This window comes from Zophobas morio, unplaced genomic scaffold (genome assembly GCF_036711695.1).
Source record: "Zophobas morio isolate AGI-343-1 ecotype UQ-CSIRO unplaced genomic scaffold, CSIRO_AGI_Zmor_V1 ptg000788l, whole genome shotgun sequence".
In the NCBI taxonomy this organism is placed as follows: domain Eukaryota; kingdom Metazoa; phylum Arthropoda; class Insecta; order Coleoptera; family Tenebrionidae; genus Zophobas; species Zophobas morio.
The window spans coordinates 11,444-32,060 of NW_026972891.1; the positions used below are offsets into that span (position 1 = coordinate 11,444).

The 20,617-nt window shown below is 41.0% G+C and overlaps 3 protein-coding genes across 4 annotated transcripts; all 3 read left to right on the forward strand.

The window, feature by feature from the left end:
• Positions 1-528: 528 nt before the first annotated feature.
• Positions 529-13,925, forward strand: LOC135121895 (spermine synthase-like). 2 transcript variants are annotated; one of them, XM_064046175.1, is made up of 6 exons: positions 529-976; positions 1,041-1,152; positions 5,734-5,856; positions 5,902-6,146; positions 13,330-13,521; positions 13,570-13,925. In XM_064046175.1, the coding sequence occupies exons 1-6, from the start codon at positions 566-568 to the stop codon at positions 13,723-13,725; spliced, it is 1,239 nt and encodes a 412-aa protein (XP_063902245.1). In that variant the 5' UTR covers positions 529-565; the 3' UTR covers positions 13,726-13,925. The 2 variants fall into 2 exon arrangements, with proteins under 2 accessions (XP_063902245.1, XP_063902244.1); XM_064046174.1 differs by lacking the exon at positions 1,041-1,152 and adding an exon at positions 5,517-5,628.
• Positions 13,926-14,015: 90 nt separating this feature from the next.
• On the forward strand, positions 14,016-16,031 carry LOC135121896 (titin homolog). Its single transcript, XM_064046176.1, has one exon. It carries the CDS (start codon positions 14,016-14,018, stop codon positions 16,029-16,031), a length of 2,016 nt encoding a protein of 671 aa, XP_063902246.1.
• A 2,383-nt stretch (positions 16,032-18,414) lies between these two features.
• Positions 18,415-20,111, forward strand: LOC135121897 (cylicin-1-like). The gene is made up of 2 exons (XM_064046177.1): positions 18,415-18,428; positions 19,193-20,111. Exons 1-2 carry the CDS (start codon positions 18,415-18,417, stop codon positions 20,109-20,111), a joined length of 933 nt encoding a protein of 310 aa, XP_063902247.1.
• The last annotated feature ends 506 nt before the right edge of the window (positions 20,112-20,617 follow it).

Genomic DNA, 20,617 nt, shown 5'->3' on the forward strand with positions numbered 1-20,617 from the left:
CGCAGCCATGTGCCGAATTTAGAAGGTCGCGCGATTAATGGACCTTATAATCTTGAAAAATTGTTTTATAAGGAGTGATAATTTTTTCGCAATAGTGGTGATTATTCGAGAAAGTGTTTCAATTATGGGTGATATTGATTGGGAGTGTTGCGATAAAGGCGGTGAAACCTGCCCAAAAAGACCTGATGAACTTGTTATCAAGGTTATTAGTACAAATATAGTGTTAAAAGTAATTAATCTAATTTATGAGTTTTATTGCCTCGGACTTGATTATTGGAGTGTAATTACTGCGATATGGGGAGTGTTGAGTAATTTAATGGATATTACATCACTTTGGCTGCGAGTTTTTGCAAAATGGATCATTAATAAGACAGTTTAGTGAAAATTTCTGCCATTTTTCAAAAATCGCCAAGTTGAAATGTAGCTCACTTGCTAAGCACACTTGTATGATAGTGTGCAGGAGCACCATCCTGTTGACTCTGCAGCGCCATTTATTTTTCATCACGTGAATTTAACGTTTTATGAAATATTACACATGTATTAATGGTTGCATATCTCCCATCATATGTCGCTTAATCCGGTTGGCGGCCCTGCCAATCTGTCACCTGTCAAGTTAAACCCCCCGACATTCCCATTTTTTGTGGTTAGGTCGTGCGAACCGGCGCTTTTCTTCCCATTTCTCCAAAACAACACAATGTCGGTGCACACCACCCTCCTGGACTTCTCAGTGGACCCGTCCGCAGTGAAAAACGAGTCTCAAGTGTCAGTAGTGTGTTCAAATATCGAAAACGTCCTACGCGAGTACCTCACGAACCTGAAGACCCTGGCCACCATCCCCTTCGAGACCGACCTGCTCAAGCTGTACTCGAGCGACGGCGGGGTGTCGGCGACGCTGCGCGTCTTCCAGACGGGCCTCATCACCCTCAACATCGAGTACCTGAAGGCGGAGTCCCAGGAGGCGCAGCTGAGCTTCGAGGTAAACAGGAGTCCGACGCTGCAGTTGCCGTTCGTACAGTGTACTCGCTAACGTTCTTTTACAGCGGACCAAAGTTTTAGAGCAGAAATTGCGAATCGTTTTAAATTGTTTCCGATCTAAACTCCTTCCTCCGATTAAGCGAGGGACACACATTGATGTGTATATACTTAGCTCAGGTTCGAATTAGTTTTAGGATTGAGGTTCGGGTGGGGCCGCTCCGGCGAATCGACGGACGGGCTTGAACAAGCATTTATTTTTTTATTTATGTTTTATTTGGGATTTTTGTTTTGTGTTTGGAAAAAGGTTTGTGTGATAAGTTTTTGTCACGTCTAGGTTTTAAGCGATTATTTTCTTATCAGGTTAGCAGGTGTTCCAGACTGTTTTTCACAGACACGTTTTGCTTTTTCTGCATATATTTATCGTTTAATTTAATCTACGAAATGGGAATTCTTTGATATTTGAAACTGTTTATTCAGCTGTTTTTAATAATCTCGGTTAAAATTTGCTTTGAAATTTCAAGAATTTTGCCGCTTCGTTGTCATTGATTATTCATTCGTTAATCGTCCCCTAATTGTTTAAATATTTCCAATGTTTATTGTCTTGCAGATAGGCAACCAATAATTCAGCTCGGATAATAGTTTTGTTACCTATGTCAACGAAACGGCAAATTTCTAAGCCCACTTGATATTTCAGGTAGTAAAATTCACATCGCAAGAGGTAGAGAGAAAGTGTGTGAGAATATTCGAGAGAATGATGCATAGAGAACGCTAGAAAGAGTGAAAGAGAAAAGGGGGAGGCGAAATAGTGCGACAGTTAAATAAAATCAGAGAAAGAGAGCGAATGCGAATCACACAGAATGAAAAAGAATAAGACAATAAGAGTGACAGGGCGAGGAAGATAGAGCGAAAGTGAGAGAGAATGTTGGAGAGCGTGAGAAATTGAGGGCGAATGAGGGAAGAGCGAAAGGAAAAACCACAGAAAAAATGCGAGCGATTAGCGAGAATAAAAGAAAGAGTGAGAGCGAGAGAGAATGAGAACAAGAATGAGATGAAAACGTTATAGGGAAGAGAAAAAAATGTGAGTGAGGAGAGAGAGAGAGAGAGAGAGAGAGAGAGAGAGAGAGAGAAAGGGGGGAGAATGAGAGAGAGGGTGATAAATGAGAGAATAAGGGAGGGGGTGATAAATGGGAGAAAGAGAGAGAGGGTGATAAATGGTAGAATGAGAGAAAGTGATAAATGAGGAATGCGAGAGAGTGATAAAGGGGGGAGAATGAGAGAGAGGGTGATATATGAGAGAATGAGAGAAAGTGATAAAGGGGGAGAATGAGAGAAAGTGATAAAGGGGGAGAATGAAAGAGAGTGATAAAGGGGGGAGAATGAGAGAGGGAGTGATAAATGGGAGAATGAGAGAAATTGATAAAGGGGGAGAATGAGAGAGAGTGATAAATGAGAGAATAAGAGAAAATGATAATTGGGAGAATGAGAGAGGGAATGATAAATGGGAGAATCAGAGAGTGATAAATGAGAGAATAAGAGAGATCGATAAATGGGAGAATGAGAGAGAGTGATAAATTAGAGAATGAGAGAGAGTGACAAAGGGGGAAGAATGAGAGAGAGGGTGATAAATGAGAGAATAAGGGAGGGGGTGATAAATGGGAGAAAGAGAGAGAGAGGGTGATAAATGGGAGAATGAGAGAAATTGATAAAGGGGGAGAATGAGAGAGAGTGATAAATGAGAGAATAAGAGAAAATGATAATTGGGAGAATGAGAGAGGGAGTGATAAATGGGAGAATCAGAGAGTGATAAATGAGAGAATAAGAGAGATCGATAAATGGGAGAATGAGAGAGAGTGATAAATTAGAGAATGAGAGAGAGTGACAAAGGGGGAAGAATGAGAGAGAGGGTGATAAATGAGAGAATAAGGGAGGGGGTGATAAATGGGAGAAAGAGAGAGAGGGTGATAAATGGTAGAATGAGAGAAAGTGATAAATGAGGAATGCGAGAGAGTGATAAAGGGGGGAGAATGAGAGAGAGGGTGATATATGAGAGAATGAGAGAAAGTGATAAAGGGGGAGAATCAGAGAAAGTGATAAAGGGGGAGAATGAAAGAGAGTGATAAAGGGGGGAGAATGAGAGAGGGGGTGATAAATGGGAGAATGAGAGAAATTGATAAAGGGGGAGAATGAGAGAGAGTGATAAATGAGAGAATAAGAGAAAATGATAATTGGGAGAATGAGAGAGGGAGTGATAAATGGGAGAATCAGAGAGTGATAAATGAGAGAATAAGAGAGATCGATAAATGGGAGAATGAGAGAGAGTGATAAATTAGAGAATGAGAGAGAGTGACAAAGGGGGAAGAATGAGAGAGAGGGTGATAAATGAGAGAATAAGGGAGGGAGTGATAAATGGGAGAATGAGAGAAAGTGATAAATGGGGGAGAATGAGAGAGAGTGGTAAAGGGGGGAGAATGAGAGAGGAGAGTGATCAAAGGGGGAGAATGAGAGAGAGTGATAAATGAGAGAATGCGAGAGAGGGTGATAAATGGGAGAATGCGAGAAATTGATAAAGGGGGAGAATAAGAGAGAGTGATAAATGAGAGAATTAGAGAAAGTGATAAATGGGGAAGAATAAGAGAGAGTGGTAAAGGGGGGAGAATGAGAGAGAGTGATCAACTGGAGAGAATGAGAGAGAGTGATAAATGAGAGAATGAGAGAGAGGGTGATAAATGGGAGAATGAGAGAAAGTGATTAATGGGAGAATGAGAGAGAGTGACAAAGGGGGGAGAATGAGAGAGAGGGTGATAAATGAGAGAATGAGAGGGGGGGTGATAAATGGCAGAATGAGAGAGACTGATAAATGAGAGAATGAGAGAGAGTGATAAAGGGGGGAGAATGAGAGAAGTTGATAAAGGGGGAGAGTGAGAGAGAGAGTGATAAATGAGAGAATAAGAGAGAATGATAATTGGTAGAATGAGAGAGGGAGTGATAAAAGAGAGAATAAGAGAGATCGATAAATGGGAGAATGAGAGAGAGTGATAAATGGGAGAATGAGAGAGAGTGATAAAGGGGGAGAATGAGAGCGAGAGATAAATGGGAAAATGAGAGAGAGTGATAAATAGTAGAATGGGAGGGAGAGATAAATTTGAGAATGCGAGAGCGAGAGAGATAAATGAGATCATAAGGTAATGAGATAACGAGAGATAATGGGAGATAACGAGATCATGACATAATGAGAGATAATGAGATAATGAGGGATAGTGAGATAATGAGGGATAATGAACTAATGAAATAATGAGATGAGATCGTGAGATAATGTGAGTGAGAGGGAAGGATGAATGTGGGACATCAGAAAATGAGCTAAACAGAATAGGAGGAAGAAAAACTTCGGGCGAAAAGAAACAGAGAGTGAGAGTGAGAGAGTATGAGACAGCGAGAGAATGAAAGTACGAGCGCAAATGATGGAGAGAGCGATAACAAATGAGAAAAAAGTGAGAAAAGACTGACAGAAAAAAGCAGGTGAGAATAAGACAGCGAGAGAGAAAAATGCGATCGCAGTCGAAGAATGAAAGAAAGAGAGTGAGAACGACAGAAAATGAAAGGGGGCGAGAGGAAATGAAATCGCGACGTTGATTGAAAAAGAGAATAAGAGAGTGAAAATGAATGAGGAAATGAAAAGGAGCGAGAGGGAATGAAAGTAAGAAAGAATGGGAGAGACAGGTGAAAGAAAAAAAAAGCTAGAGAAAAAAGTGAGCGAGGAGAGAGAATGAGATATTAAGAGAGAGAGGACGAGGGGGAGCATGAGAGTAAGAGGGAGAGAGTGAAACCGAAAGCGAGAGAGAGAGAGTGAAACCGAAAGCGAGAGAGAGAGAGAGAGAGAGTGAAATCGAAAGCGAGAGAGAGAGAGGGAGAGAGAGAGGGGGGGGAATAGAGTAAAGACGAGAGAAAAACAAATCGCGAGAGAAAGAATAAAATCGAAAGCGAGGGAAACGAAAGCAGGGGAGAATTAAACAACGAAAAAATGGAAAAGAGTGAAAGCGGAAGAATGAGAGAGGAAGCGAGAGAAACAGAAGAATGAGATGTGATTTTGAGAAAAAAGAAGAAACAATTGAAAATGACGAGAAATCAAGGGAGAAAAGGGTAAGAGACGAAAGAATGGGGAAGAGTGGGAGACATGTATGGAGAAAAGTAGAGCGGGGATAGAGAGAAAAGGAGAGAGTAAGGGATGAAATGAATGAGTTGTGAATTCTAATGGAAAAATACAAAGATGAAAAAAAATAAATAATAAACTTGAACTTTCGAACAACCCTGTGGACCCATTCTGGAACGCCTGCCACTCCCCCCCCCCTTCCCTCTTCATCCCCCAAGCCAGTCCACCTCTGATTCGCCGGAACGGCGGCCACCCCTTGGGTACCCATCCCCCGACACCGGGTATCATCGTTGCTTGTCATTCCACCTAGAATTTTCTTTAAATTTTTTTAAATGTATGGCTTGTCCCCGTTCAAGCAAGGCTTTTTTATGTTTTGATGCATGCAATTTTGTAGCGGTGCAAGGAAATTAATCGGGATTTAACCGAGCGTGTGGTCGGAGTCCAGCGAAGCCAAGCGTTCGTCCCCATCAAGAGGGGCACTTTCAGCCGGTACTTCCCCAGTTCAGGTTCGTAGTTCGCTGCAATAAGACGCTTCGATGCACGCTGGCCAACCCTCACGATCCCGCCCCCTCCCCCGCCGCCGATCGCGCACTCAGAGATTCTCCTTTTAGATGACCGCTTGCTAGAGTACGACATCGACGAACTAGTGTTCGAAGAGAGGACCCCATATCAGAAGATACAGATCGTGCACTCGAAGAGCTTAGGCAACATGCTGGTGCTGGACGACTTACAGAGTGAGTAGGGGGGCTGAGTCGGCGCGGACTTAAGTAGGGTTGCAGACATATCCGAGGCCGACTTGATCTACACGGAGACGCTGATGGGGCGCGGGCTGGAGGACTACAAGGACAAGGAGATCGTGATCCTGGGCGGCGGCGACGGGGCGCTGCTGTACGAGCTGCTGAAGGAGAAGCCGAAGGAGGTGATCATGCTGGAGATCGACGAGGTGGTGATGAAGGCCTGCGCGAAGCACATGCGCTCGATCTGCGGCGACGTGCTGGACAGCCTGTCGGGACCTAACTACGAGGTGAGATTTCTAGGCTTTCTAAAGCGTATCGATCGGGGCCAGGCACTGACCGCGGGATTTTTTTGTATCTTTTAAAGAGAGAGAAGTATCTATGAATTCCATTGAAATGTGTCAATTTTTCGAAACATGTTATATTTTTCGATTCAGTTAGTCGAGATCTATATTTCTTGTAAAATTTTAGGCCAATTTTTCAATATTATGAAATTTTATGATGAATATGTCAATTAATGGAATATTTGGATTAAAAACAAAAAACTTTCAAACCGAGTATTTCGAAAATATTGCTTCAGACCATGAACGTGTTATATTTTTCGAATCACCACATCGAGATCTATATCCCAGATTTTTTGTATTTTTTTTTAGCAAATTTTTCCAAAAGGTCATTTTTTATGAAATTTTCGATCTGTTTCTGATCTCCTCGACCACTTTCGAAAATTACCTAAAAAGACTTTTGTACTCGTACATTTCGACTTTCAAAAGTTATTTTCGGTTTCATTCCTTCGAAAATTGTTACCGGTTCACCAGAATCGCCCATAGGATTTTTAAAAGTTGGATTTTGAATCCATTTTTTCGAAAAATGGTCGTCGTATGTCATATATCTAATAGGGAGAGAGAGAGAGTATAAGTCATAAAGAAAGTCGAAGAGGGAGAGTAAGTCAGAGAAAGGGAGACTAAGTCAGAGAGAAAAAGTCATATAGAGAGAAAGAGAATAAGAAAGTGAGAGAGAGTAAGTCATATAGACAGGGAAAATTAGGGAGGTAATGTAAGTCACGGAGAGCGAGAGATTATAGAGAGGGAGAGTAAGTAATGGAAAGGGAAAGTAAATCATGGAGAGAGATAGTAAGTCATAGAGGGTTGGTAAGTCATGGAGAGAGAGTAAGTCATAGAAAGACATAAAAAGAGTAAGTCATGTAGAGGAGTGTAAGTCATGGAGAGGGACAGTAAGTCAGAAAGGAGAAGTTATATAGAGAGAAAGAGAATAAGACAGCGAGAGTGAGAGAGAGTAAGTCATGGAGGGAGTGAAAGTTAGAGAGGTAAAGTAAGTCATAATCATAGAAAGAGAGAAAAAGTCATAGAGAGAGAGAAAGTCATGGAGAGAGCGAGTCAGTCGTAGAGAGGGAGAATAAGTCATATAGAGGGGGAGTCTAGTCATAGATTGAAAAAATCAGAGAAAGATTAAGTCATGGAGAGAGAGAGTCAGTCGTAGAGAGGGAGAGTAGTCACAGAAAGGTAAAGAAACTCATACACAAAGAGAGTAAGTCATAGAGAGAGAAAGAAAGTCAGAGAGATCGAGAGTAAATCAAAGAGATAGAAAGTGTAAGTCATAGAGAGGAGGGGTAAGTAAGTCATAGAGAGATAAAGAAAGTCATAGAGAGATAAAAAATCATAGAGACAGTAAACCATAGAGAGAGAGTAAGTCATAGAAAGGGAGAGTAAGTCAGAGAGAAAAAGTTATATAGAGTGAAAGAGTAAGACAGAGTAAGTCAGAGATAGAAAACGGTAGAGAGGCAAAGTAAGTCAGAGGAGGTAGTAAGCCATAGAGGGGATAGTAAGTCAGTCATAGAGAAGTAAGTCATAAAAAGGGAGAGTAACTCATAGAGAAAGGGTGGGTAAGTCAGAGACAGAAAAAGAGTAAGCCATAGAGAGAGAGAGAGAGAAAGTCAGAGAGGTAAAAGAAGTCATAGAGAGGGACAGTAAGTCAGAAAGAAGAAGTTATATAGAGAGAAAGAGAATAAGACAGGGAGAGTAAGTCATGGAGGGAGAGTAGTCACAGAAAGGGAAAGAAACTCATACATAAGGAGACTAAGCCACGGAGAGCGAGAGTAAGTCATAGAGAGAGAGAGAGAGAGAGAAAGTCAGAGAGATGGAGAGTAAATCAAAGAAATAGAAAGAGTAAGTCATAGAGAGGAAGGGTAAGTAAGTCATAAAGAGATAGAGAAACACTAAACCATAGAGAGAGAGGGAGTAAGTCAGAGAGAAAAAGTCATAGAGTGAAAGAGAGTAAGACAGAGTAAGTCAGTGATAGAAAACGGTAGAGAGGTAAAGTAAGTCAGAGGAGGTAGTAAATCATATAGAGGGCATAGTAAGTCAGTCATAGAAAGGGAGAGTAACTCATAGAGAAAGGGTGGGTAAGTCATATAGAGAGAGAGAGAGTAATTCATGGAGAGAGCGAGTCAGTTGTAGAGAGGGGGAGTAAGTCATAGAGAGAGAGAGAAAGCCTGAGAGGGAAAGTAAATCAGAGAGAGAGAGAAAGTCAGAGAGGGAAAGTAAATCAGAGAGGGATAGTACGTCATAGAGAGGGGGCAAGTCAGAGATGGAGAGTAAGTCAAAGAGAACGAATAAGTCACAGAAAGCGTGGGTAAGTCATAGAGAGAGAGGAAGTAAGTCATATATAGAGGGCGAATTAGTCGTAGAGAGGAAAAGTAATTCATAGAGAGGGGGAGTAAGTCAGAGAGAAAGTCATATATCTAATAGGGAGAGAGAGAGAGCATAAGTCATAAAGAAAGTCGAAGAGGGAGAGTAAGTCAGAGAAAGGGAGAGTAAGTCAGAGAGAAAAAGTCATATAGAGAGAAAGAGAATAAGAAAGTGAGAGAGAGTAAGTCATATAGACAGGGAAAATTAGGGAGGTAATGTAAGTCACGGAGAGCGAGAGTAAGTCAAAGAGGGATAGTAAGTCATGGAGGGAGTTTAAAAAGGGACAGAAAGAGTAAGTCATAGAGAGAGAGAGGGTAAGTAAGTCATTAGAGAGATTGTAAAAGTCTTAGAGAGAGAAAATAATAGAAATAGTAAGCCGTAGAGAAAGAGTAAGTCATAGAGAGGAAGAGTAAGTCGTGCAGAGGAGTGTAAGTCATGGAGAGAAAGTTCGAGCGGTAAAATAAGTCATAAAGGGGGTACTAGGTCATGTAGAGGGAGGGAAGTCATAGAGAAAGAGAAAAAGTCAGATAGCGAGTAAGTCATAGAGAGAGAGAGAGAGAAAGTTATGGAGAAAGCGAGTCAGTAGTAGAGAGGGAGAGTTAGTCATATAGAGGGAGAGTAAGTCATAGAGAGAGTGGTAAAGTCATGGAGGGGGAGAGTAGGTCATAGAGAGGGATAGTAAGTCAGAAAGGTGGAGAGTAAGTCAAAGAGACAGAAAAAGTGAGTCATAGAGAATGAGGGGTTGAGTAAGTCATAGAGAGAGAGTAAGTCATAGAGAGCCAGTAACTTATAGAGAGGGAGAGTAAATCATGAAGAGAGTGTAAGTCATGGAGGGGGAGAGTAAGTCAGAGAGAAAAAAATCATAAAGAAAATCAGAGAGAGAGAGAGAGTGAGAGAGTAAGTCATAGAGAGGAATAGCTAATTATATTGAGGAAGAGCGTCGTGAGAGGGAAAGAGAGAGAGAGAGAGACTGTCAGAGAGGAAAAGTAAGTCATAGAGAGGGGAAAAGTCAGAGATGGAGAGTATGTCAAAGAGAAAGAGTAAGTCATAGAGAAAGCGTGGGTAAGTCATAGAGAGTAAGTTAAAGAGAGAAAGAATAAGTCATAGAGAGAGGAAGTAAGCCATATTAGAGAGAGAGAGAGAGAGAGAGTAAGTAATGGAGAGGGTGAGGTAGTCGTAGAGAGCGAGAGTAAGTCATAGAGAGGGGGAGTAAGTCAGACAGAAAGTTATAAAGAAAGTCATATAGAGTGATGGTCATAAAGAAAGTCGGAAAGGGAGAGTAAATCATAGAGAGGAAGAGAGTAAGAGAGAGAGAGTAAGTCAGATAGAGAAAGGAAAAATAAGTTATAGAGAGGGGAATAAGTCATAGAAAGGGAGAGTAAATCATAGAAAGGGAAAGTAAGTCAGAGAGGGAAAGTAAATCATAGAAAGGGAGGGTAAGTCAGAGAGAAAAATTATATAGAGAGAGTAAGACACACAGAAAAAGTCATAAAGAAGGAGGGTAACTCAGAGAGATGGTAAGTCAGAATTAGAAAAAGTGCAAGTCGTAGAGAATGAGGGGATGAGAAAGTCAAAGAGAGAGAAAGAGAGGGAGAGTAAGTCAGAGAAAGTCAGAGAGATGGAGAGTAAATCAAAGAAATAGAAAAAGTAAGTCATGAAAACAAAGGGTAAGTAAGTCATAGAGAGGTAGAGTAAGTCATAGAAAGAGAGAGAGAGAGAGAGAGAGAGAGAGAGAGTCGGAGAGGGCGGGTAAATTATAGAGAGGAAGAGAAGAGAGAGAGAGAGAGAGAGAATAAGTCAGATAGAGAAAGTAATGGAAAGGAAAAGTAAGTTATAGAGGGGGGAGTAAGTCAAAGAGAGAAAAAGGCATAGAGAGAGAGTAAATCATGGAGAAAGCGAGTCAGTCGTAAAGAGGGAGATTAAATCAGAGAGAGAGGGTAAGTCACAGAGAGAAAGAGTCTTAGAGAAAGTCATAGAGACAGATAGTAAGTCAAAGAGGAATAGTAAGTCATGAAAAGAGAGTAAAAAATAGAGAGAGAGATGGAGAGTAAGTCAAAGAGACAGAAAAAGTAAGTCCATAGAGAGAGAGGGGGTAAGTAAGTCCATAGAGAGAAAGTTATTGCGGTAAAGTAAGTCATAAAGGGGGTAGTAGGTCATATGAAGGGAGAGTAAGTCATGGAGGGAGAGAATAAGTCATAGAGAGGGAGAAAAAGTCAGATAGCAAGTAAGTCATAGAGAGAGAGAGAGAGAGAAAGTCATGGAGAGAGCTAGTCAGTCGTAGAGAGGGAGAGTAAGGCGTATAGAGGGGGAGTCTAGTCATAGAGGGAAAAAGTCAGAGAGAGATTATGTCATGGAGAGAGAGAGAGAGTCAGTTGTAGAGAGGGAGAGTTAGTCATATAGAGGGAGAGTAAGTCATAGAGAGAATGGTGAAGTCATAGAGGGGGAGAGTAGGTCATAGGGAGGGATAGTAAGTCAGAAAGGTGGAGAGTAAGTCAAAGAGACAGAAAGAGTGAGTCCTAGAAAGAGTAAGTCATAGAGAGCCAGTAACTTATAGAGAGGGAGAGTAAGTCATGAAGAGAGAGTGTGAGTCATGGAAAGGGAGAGTAAGTCAGAGAGAGAAAATCATAAAGAAAGTCATAGAGAGAGAGAGTGAGAGAGTAAGTCATAGAGAGGGGGAAAGTCAGAGATGGAGAGTATGTCAAAGAGAAAGAGTAAGTCATAGAGAAAGCGTGGGTAAGTCATAGAGAATAAGTCAAAGAGAGAAAGAATAAGTCATAGAGAGAGGAAGTAAGCCATATATATAGCGAGAGAGAAAGTAATGGAGAGGGCGTAGAGAGGGGGAGTGAGTCATAGAGAGGGAGTAAGTCAGACAGAAAGTTATAAAGAAAGTCATATAGAGAGAACGTCAGAAAGAAAGTGGGGAAGGGAGAGTAAATCATAGAGAGGAAGAGAGAAAGAGAGAGAGTAAGTCAGATAGAGAAAGGAAAAATAAGTTATAGAGAGGGGAGTAAGTCATAGAGAGGGAGAGTTACTCATAGAAAGGGAAAGTAAGTCAGAGAGGGAGAGTAAATCATAGAAAGGGTGGGTAAGTCAGAGAGAAAACTTATGTAGAGAGAAAGAGTAAGACACAGAGAGACAGTCATAGAGAGGGAGGTAACTCAGAGAGATGGTAAGTCAGAAATAGAGAAAGCTCAAGTCATAGCGAATGAGGGGATGAGAAAGTCAAAGAGAGGGAGAGTAAGTCAGAGAAAGTCAGAGAGATGGAGAGTAAATCAAAGAAATAGAAAAAGTAAGTCATAAAGAGAAAAGGGTAAGTAAATCATAGAGGTAGAGTAAGTCATAGAAAGAGAGAGAGAGAGAGAAAGTCAGAGTAAGCCATAGCTAGAGAGAAAGTCATAGAGAGATAGTAAGTCATAGGGGGGAGAGAGAGAGAGAAAGTCGGAAAGGGCGGGTAAATTATAGAGAGGAAAAGAGTAAAGAGAGAGAGAGAATAAATCATAGAAAGGAAAAATAAGTTATAGAGAGGGGAGTAAGTCACGGAGAGCGACAGTAAGTCAAAGAGAGAGTAAGTCATGGAGAGAGCGAGTCAGTCGTAGAGAGAGATAAAATTAGATAGGGAGTAAGTCACAGAGAGAAACAGTCATAGAGAAAGTCATAGGGACAGATAGTCAGTCATGGAGAGGGAGAAAGTCATAGAGAGAGAGAGAGAGAGAGAGAGAGAGAGTAAGTCATAGAGAAAGATAGTAAGGAGACCAGACACACGCAGAAAGAGTCTTAGAGAGAAAGTGAGTCATAGAGAGAGCGCCAGTCAGAGATAGAGTAAGTCATCGAGAGAGCAAGTCATATAGAGATCAGGTCATAGAAAGGAAGCCAGAGAGTTATCGAGAATATGACTCATAAATCATAGAGTGACTGCGTTATAGAGAGAAAGTGAGTTATAGAGTGATCCCTAGAGAGTGAGTCATAGAGTCATGGAGAGGGATAAAGTTATAAAAAGAGATAGAGAGAATGAGTTATGGCCTATGTGAAAAATCCTAAAGAGAGTCTGACGAGTCATAGAGTGAGAAATTCCCTCATGTAGAGTGCTGGTCATAGAACAGATCATAGAGATGGATAGAATCATAGAGAGGAATAGAGTCATAAAGAGGGATAGACATAAAGAAGGAGAGAGAGAAAGAGACTTTGAAGTCATAGAGAGAAAGGGACGGTGTAAGTCATAGACCTACAGAATGTAACTGAGAGAGAGCGAGAGAGATGGTGAGTCAAACAGAAAGGGGAGAATGAGTCAGAGATACGGAAAGAGAGAGAGAGAAAGTCATAAGAGAGAGAGAGTCATACATAGACAGACATAGAGACAGAGAAAATAAGTCATAGGGAGATAGAGAAAAGGAGTCATAGAGAAAAAGTGTATTGTTTGGCAATAATTTTGACACAAGACCTAACTAAAATTTTTCAAAATGGCGTCAGATTTTCTACAGATCTCTCTTGAAATTAATTAGAGTTTTATTTACATGTTATTTATAAATTTAAAGAATATCTACACAAGAAATTATATTTATTTTTGGTTGGTAATGACTTTGACAGCGAGCTATTCATAGAAAAGTCGTACTCGGTTTTTGGCATACTAATAAAAATTAACAACCTAAAGGTTAGCCGATTTTTTTTGAAATCAAATCAGCACTGATCAATAGAGGCGAGAATCCCTCGTACAATGCCTGGTCCTCGCGCCAAACCCGTCCCCATCCACCTTCTAATTTTTTTTGTTCAGATAATCGTAGGCGACTGCATCAAAGCCGTCGAACAATACATCAAAGAAGGCCGCAAGTTCGACTACGTCTTCGGCGACCTGACCGACGTCCCCCTCTCCGAGAGCCCCACTGGCGAGCTCTGGGAATTCATCAACAAAATCCTGAGCATGTCTTTCAAAATCCTGAAGCCCGACGGGAAATTCATGACACACGTAAGTCCAAACCATCTCAACCTTCCCCTCTACATCGTCCGTGTTTAGGTGATCGGCTCGGCGGCCGGAGACGCCCTCAAGATGTACGAAACCCAACTCATGAAGCTACAACCCCCCGTCAAGTTCACCACGTCGCACGCTTTCATTCCTTCGTTCCTCGAAGACTGGGTTTTCTACCAGGTCTTCTTCGACACGAAACAATAACCGATTCTTTCCTTTAGATTTATGGTTAGATTTGTCGTTGGTAGGTAGTAGGAGAAGATCTGTACATACATGCTTCCGTTTGCATGCCTGTTCAAGTTTGTTTATTTACGTTAATTAATAATTCGGTTTGTTTTTCATAGTGGGTATTTTTGTAACTTCTCGGATTGATTAGAAAATAATAATAAATTGGATTCACGTAATGATTTTTAGTCGCTTGCGTCTACCTACTTCCCTTAGCAACCCAATCAAAAGTCACTGTCAAATTCGGTCCTGATGTGAAATTCTCCGCCATGAAATTGCTACCTAGTTTAGGCCACGTTCTGCAAATTTGCGATTTGTTGTGTAAGCGCAGTCTCCACAAGCTCCCCTCGAGGTACATCATCGCATCCAGACGCGAAAATGTCTACGAAAAAGCCCTGGAAGAATGCAGGAAAGCGGGAGAAAGGATGCGCAAAGTAACCGACGAAACCGCCATGTATCCTAGAATCTCGCTCAACCCGTACTTAAGTCGCTTCAACTCCGAAGAGGACTGGATCCGCAGCTTCATGATAGGGTTCAACAAAGGGTTAGTCGTCAACACCAGGTCCGAAGAAGACCAGAAACCTTCATGGGGTCCAGTTGAAGATAAGTGCCAGAAAAAGGGCGGCTGCAACAAGGACTCGCAGCGGCAACTCTACTACGGACCCTGGGAAGACTGCAAAGAAGAAGACACCTGTCACGAAGACGACCCGTGCTATTGTCCACCGAAGAAGACGAAGAGGGGCGATAAGAAGAAGTGCGACGGTGGCGGCGACACATGCTACGAAATGGCCAAAAAGGACGACCCTTGCAAGAAAAAAGAAGACAAGAAGAAGGACGACCCTTGCAAGAAGAAGGGAGACAAAAAGGAGAAGAAGGACCCTTGCAAGAAAAAGGACGACAAGAAGAGTGACCCTTGCAAGAAGAAGAAGGACGACAAGAAGAGCGACCCTTGCAAGAAGAAAAAGGACGACAAGAACAGCGACCCTTGCAAGAAGAAAAAGGACGACAAGAAGAGCGACCCTTGCAAGAAGAAAAAGGACGACAAGAAGAGCGACCCTTGCAAGAAGAAAAAGGACGACAAGAAGAGCGACCCTTGCAAGAAGAAAAAGGACGACAAGAAAAGCGACCCTTGCAAGAAGAAAAAGGACGACAAGAAGAGCGACCCTTGCAAGAAGAAAAAGGACGACAAGAAAAGCGACCCTTGCAAGAAGAAAAAGGACGACAAGAAGAGCGACCCTTGCAAGAAGAAAAAGGACGACAAGAAGAGCGACCCTTGCAAGAAGAAAAAGGACGACAAGAAGAGCGACCCTTGCAAGAAGAAGAAGGACGACAAAAAGGACAAGAAGAGCGACCCTTGCAAGAAAAAGGACGACAAGAAGAGTGGTTCAGGCAAGAAGAGCGATCCTTGCAAGAAAAAGGACGACAAGAAGAAAGACGACCCTTGCAAGAAAAAGGGCGACAAAAAAAAGGACGACCCTTGCAAGAAGAAGAAGGAAGACAAGAAGAAAAAAGACGACCCTTGCAAAAAGAAGGAAGACAAGAAGAAAAAAGACGACCCTTGCAAGAAGAAGGAAGACAAGAAGAAAAAGGACGACCCTTGCAAGAAGAAGGAAGACAAGAAGAAGAAGGACGACCCTTGCAAGAAGGACAAAAAGAAGAAACACGACGACGACTGCAAGAACAAGGACTCCGGCAAAAATGATCCTTGCAAATGCAGCGCTTTAGGAAATTCCGGTAACACGAAGCTCGAAGATCCGTGCCATAAGGACAATCCTTGTCACAGGCCAAAGGAAATCGGTGCCGACCCCTGTAAAAAGAAACAAGTAGATGATTTGTGTAAACGGGACAGGGATAGAAGAGGAACGAAACGGAAGGTTTGTACCAACATGAGGAAAACAAACTCGATGGACCAAATTCGGGCCAAGTCAGACGCTGCGAAAATAAAAGCTATGAGTTCGTGTCCCGAGTTGGGCAAAGACGAAGACGACGAAGATGTAGAGGAAGAACACGACGTGGAAGTGGAAGATGATGTGGAAGACGGGACCATGAAGGCTGAACAAGCAGGAGGGGACGAAGTAGCACACCCGGATATTCTAAAAGAAGTTGACATTCTCGATTCGGAAAAATTAGCGGCGGCTGAACAACTAGGCGACAGATACAAAAATAAGGAATATTACGCGTTTAATAAGACCGCCTTCTACGATATGCAAGTGTTCATGACGGACCAACGTACTACGAAACCAGAAGCGAGCGAAGCGCCGGACAACGAAACCCGTGGTAACTAATAGTTATCGTCCTTTATTATAAATTAGTAGTTGTAAAATTACACTTTGAAACAACACTGAAAGTTTTCTTTCACTAGTAGTTCGCCTCCGAAGGTCTTGACCATCCTGCGTTGGGTCAAATCCACGATTTTGTGGTAAGCTTGGTGCCATGGGCATCCCCGGTCACTGAAATTCCGGTGCAAGAAGTTGATGTCGCTGGCCATCGCCAGTTGTCGGAAGTGTTCGCCTAAACGGGGATTTTTTGGCAGGTGGCAGCGCTTTTTTGGGATGCGCTGCTCTGATTGGTTGTGGTACCACTGGGTCTAAATTGTACTCTCTGATCACTTCGTCCCGGATTTCTTTGGGTAGTTCTTTGAGAGTGTCAAGACACACGTCTTCTTTCCGTATTTGCACCTACAGTGTTACCAATTACAACTATCGTGTGATCAGAAGTGACTGAGTCTGTTGGTAATCCTGGATTTTCCTATAATTTCCGGTTGTCAGCTGTCATGTCACGATTGACACATCTGTCACACAATTACTTCCGTTATGCCAATATAAACGCAGGAAAGGTTTACATTTTTGTTTCAAAAGTGCTGCCAACAGAGCCAGTCATTTCTGATTAGTGATTACGCGGTACATCAAAACTAACCTCAAAATTTTGTTGGTAACTAGCGCCATCTCTCCTTGCGATTTAAATGATTGATTATTAAGTTTGGGTGATTCTTTTTTTTTCAGCTTCTTTTTTGTTGTTCTTTTAGCGTAATTTTCTGTCATTTTTCCTTTTTTTTTGGCTTGCTTTTTTCGAGTCGGATTATCGGATTTGTTAGAATTTTGTCGTATTTTCAGCGTTTTCGTCGCTTTTTGTTGACTTTTTTTCTACTCTTTTCTGTGTGCGATAAAATATGTGACAGAAAAACAAGAGGAGGTTTCAAAACGGTGACAGAACAAAAAAAAAACGAAAAAAGGTCAAAAAAAGCAGTAAAAAGTGACAAAAAAACCTAGAGAACAGTCAAAAACGAAAAAAACCGGAAAAGGGTAAATAAAAAAACCAGGTGAAAAAAGTAACAAAAAAGGGGACAAAACAAGACAAAAAAAGGGCAGCAACAAAAGCGACAAGAAGTTCAGAAAAATGTCTCAAAAAAGCGATTAAAAAACAAGACTTAAAAAAGCGACCAAAAATGAAATAAAACTTGTGATAAAAGAAAAACAACAAAAAATAAAATAAAGGCGACAAAAAAGTAAGACAAAAAAATCTACCAAAAAAGGCTCAAAAAGAGGGAAAAGAAGCGACAAAACAAAGCGAAAAAAACGGGAAAAGACGATAAAATAATGAAAAAAAGGCAACCTAAAAAACAAGGCGGAAATATGCAACAAAAAAAATTGAAAAAAAAAAGAAAATAAAAGGGGAACAAAGACTGCAGGTGACAAAAAAGAGGTGTGTAAACAAAAAAAAAACTCAAAAAGGGGGGAAAAACCTACAAAAAAATGAGCAAAAAAAAGCACAAAAAACACTCAAAAAACGACAACAGAAGAGCAAAAAAGAAGGCGAAAAAAACAAGACAAAAAAGGCAACTTAAAACAACGAAAACAGACCCAACAAAAAGGAAAATAAAAACTGCAATAAAAAAAAGACGTAAAAAACAAAAAATGTGCAAAAACAGAAGAGGCAACAAAAAAGCGACTAAAAAGTAAGGCTTAAAAAAGCAGTCAAAAATACGATCAATACGTAACAAAGAAAACGACAAAGAAGGTTTAAAAAAGGGTGATTAAACAGGGGACAAAAAATAAAATAAAGGCAACAAAAATGATAGCAAAAAAAACTACAAAAAGGGAACAAGACTACAACAAAATGGGATAAAAAAAATGACAATAAAACAGACAAAAGACGGTCAAAAGTGACAAAACAAAGAGAAAAAAACAGCAAAAGAAGGCGATAAAATGATAAAAAAAAGGCAATCCAAAAAACAAGGCGAAAAAATGCAACAAAAAAATCGCAAAAAAAATAAAAAGGGGAACAAAGACGGCAGGCGACAAAAAAAGGCGAGAAAAACAAAAACTCAAAAAGGGAGGAGAAAAACCTGCAAAAACAAGATGCAAACAAACGCCAAAAAAAAAAACACAAAAAAGCGACAACAGAATAGCGAAAAAATAAGGCAAAAAAGGTGATCAAAAAACCAAAGCAAAGAAAAAGGCAATTCATAAAAAACGAAAAGAAACACAACAAAAAGAGAACAAAAACTGCAATAAAAAAAACAAAAAAGGCGCCAAAAACAGAGGAGGTTACAAAAATGATGACAAAAAAACTACAAAAAAGGCTTAAACAAGGGGAAAAAATGGGATAAAAAAATTACAATAAAACCGACAAAACAAAGAGAAACAAACGGCAAAAGAAGGCGATAAAATGATGAAAAAAAGGTAACCTTAAAAACAAGATGAAAAAATGCAACTAAGAGAAAATCGAAAAAAAAAAAGAAAAAAAAGGGGGAACAAAGACTGCAGGCGACAAAAAAAAGGCGTGAAAAAACAAAAAAAATCAAAAAGGGGGAAAACATTCAAAAAAAGAAGCAGAAAACAAACACAAAAAACACTCAAAAAAACGACAACAGAAGGGCAAAAAAGGAGGCGAAAAGGCAATTAAAAAACAATCCAAAAAAAAACGAAAAGAAACCCAACAAAAAGGGAAACAAAAACTGGAATTAAAAAAAAGACGCCAAATACAGAAGAGGCGACAAAAAGTCCACAAAAAAACGACTAAAAAATGCGATCAAATATGTGACAAAGAAAACGGCAAAAGAAGGTTTAAAAAATGATGATAAAAACGGGGGCAAAAAATTTAAAAAAGCTACAAAAATCGGACACAAAAAAAGCGACAAAAGAGAAGAGACAATAAAAATGCCAAAAAAAGCGACAAAAACGGAATTAAAAGTGATAAAAACGACCGATAAAAGAATCTCAAAAAACGACCAAAGTAGGCGAAAAAATAGACAAAAGAAGCGCACAAAAAATACACCAAAAAGGGCGACTATAAAAATCTACAAGAAAACGACAAAAAAGGCTCAAAATGCGACTAAAAACAAGAGAAGGCTAAAAAAACGACAAAAAAAACTGCGATAGAAAAAACCGATAAAAAAGAAGAGGTGAAAAAGCGACAAAAAATGCTGAAAAAAAAAGGTGACAAGAAAGACGGATAAAAAAACAGTCAAAAAGAAAAAAAGCGAAAAGAGCGAAGACGGCCCGTGCTATTCTCCGCCGAATAAGAAGAAGAGGGGCGATAAGAAGAAGTGCGACGGTGGAGGCGACACCTGCTACGAAATGGCCAAAAAGGACGACCCTTACAAGAAGAAGGAAGACAAGAAGAAAAAAGACGACCCTTGCAGGAAGAAGGAAGACAAGAAGAAAAAGGACGACCCTTGCAAGAAGAAGGAAGACAAGAAGAAGAAGGACAACCCTTGCAAGAAGGACAAAAAGAAGAAACACGACGACGACTGCAAGAACAAGGACTCCGGCAAAAATGATCCTTGCAAATGCAGCGCTTTAGGGAATTCCGGTAACACGAAGCTCGAAGATCCGTGCCATAAGGACAATCCTTGTCACAGGCCAAAGGAAATCGGTGCCGACGACTGTAAAAAGAAACAAGTAGATGATTTGTGTAAACGGGACAGGGACAGAAGAGGCACCAAACGGAAGACCTGTAGCAACGTGAGGAAAACAAACTCGATGGACCAAATTCGGGCCAAGTCAGACGCTGCGAAAATCAAAGCTATGAGTTCGTGTCCCGAGTTGGGCAAAGACGAAGACGACGAAGATGTAGAGGAAGAACACGACGTGGAAGTGGAAGATGATGTGGAAGACGGGACCATGAAGGCTGAACAAGCAGGAGGGGACGAATTTGCGCACCCGGATATTCTACAAGAAGTTGACATTCTCGATTCGGAAAAACTAGCGGCGGTTGAACAACTAGGCGACAAATACAAAAATAAGGAATATTACGCGTTTAATAAGACCGCCTTCTACGATATGCAAGTGTTCATGACGGACCAACGTACTACGAAACCAGAAGCGAGCGAAGCACCGGACAACGAAACCCGTGGTAACTAATAGTTATCGTCCTTTATTATAAATTAGTAGTTGTAAAATTACACTTTGAAACAACATTGGAAGTTTTCTTTCACTAGTAGTTCGCCTCCGAAGGTCTTGACCATTCCGCGTTGGGTCAAATCCACGATTTTGTGGTAAGCTTGGTGCCATGGGCATCCCCGGTCACTGAAATTCTGGTGCAAGAAGTTGATGCCGCTGGCCATCGCCAGTTGTCGGAAGTGTTCGCCTAAACGGGGATTTTTTGGCAGGTGGCAGCGCTTTTTTGAGATGCGCTGCTCTGATTGGTTGTGGTACCACTGGGTCTAAATTGTACTCTCTGATCACTTCGTCCCGGATTTCTTTGGGTAGTTCTTTGAGAGTGTCAAGACACACGTCTTCTTTCCGTATTTGCACCTACAGTATTACCAATTACAACTATCACGTGATCAGAAATGACTGAGTCTATTGGTAATCCTGGATTTTCCTATCATTTCCGGTTGTCAGCTGTCATGTCACGATTGACACAT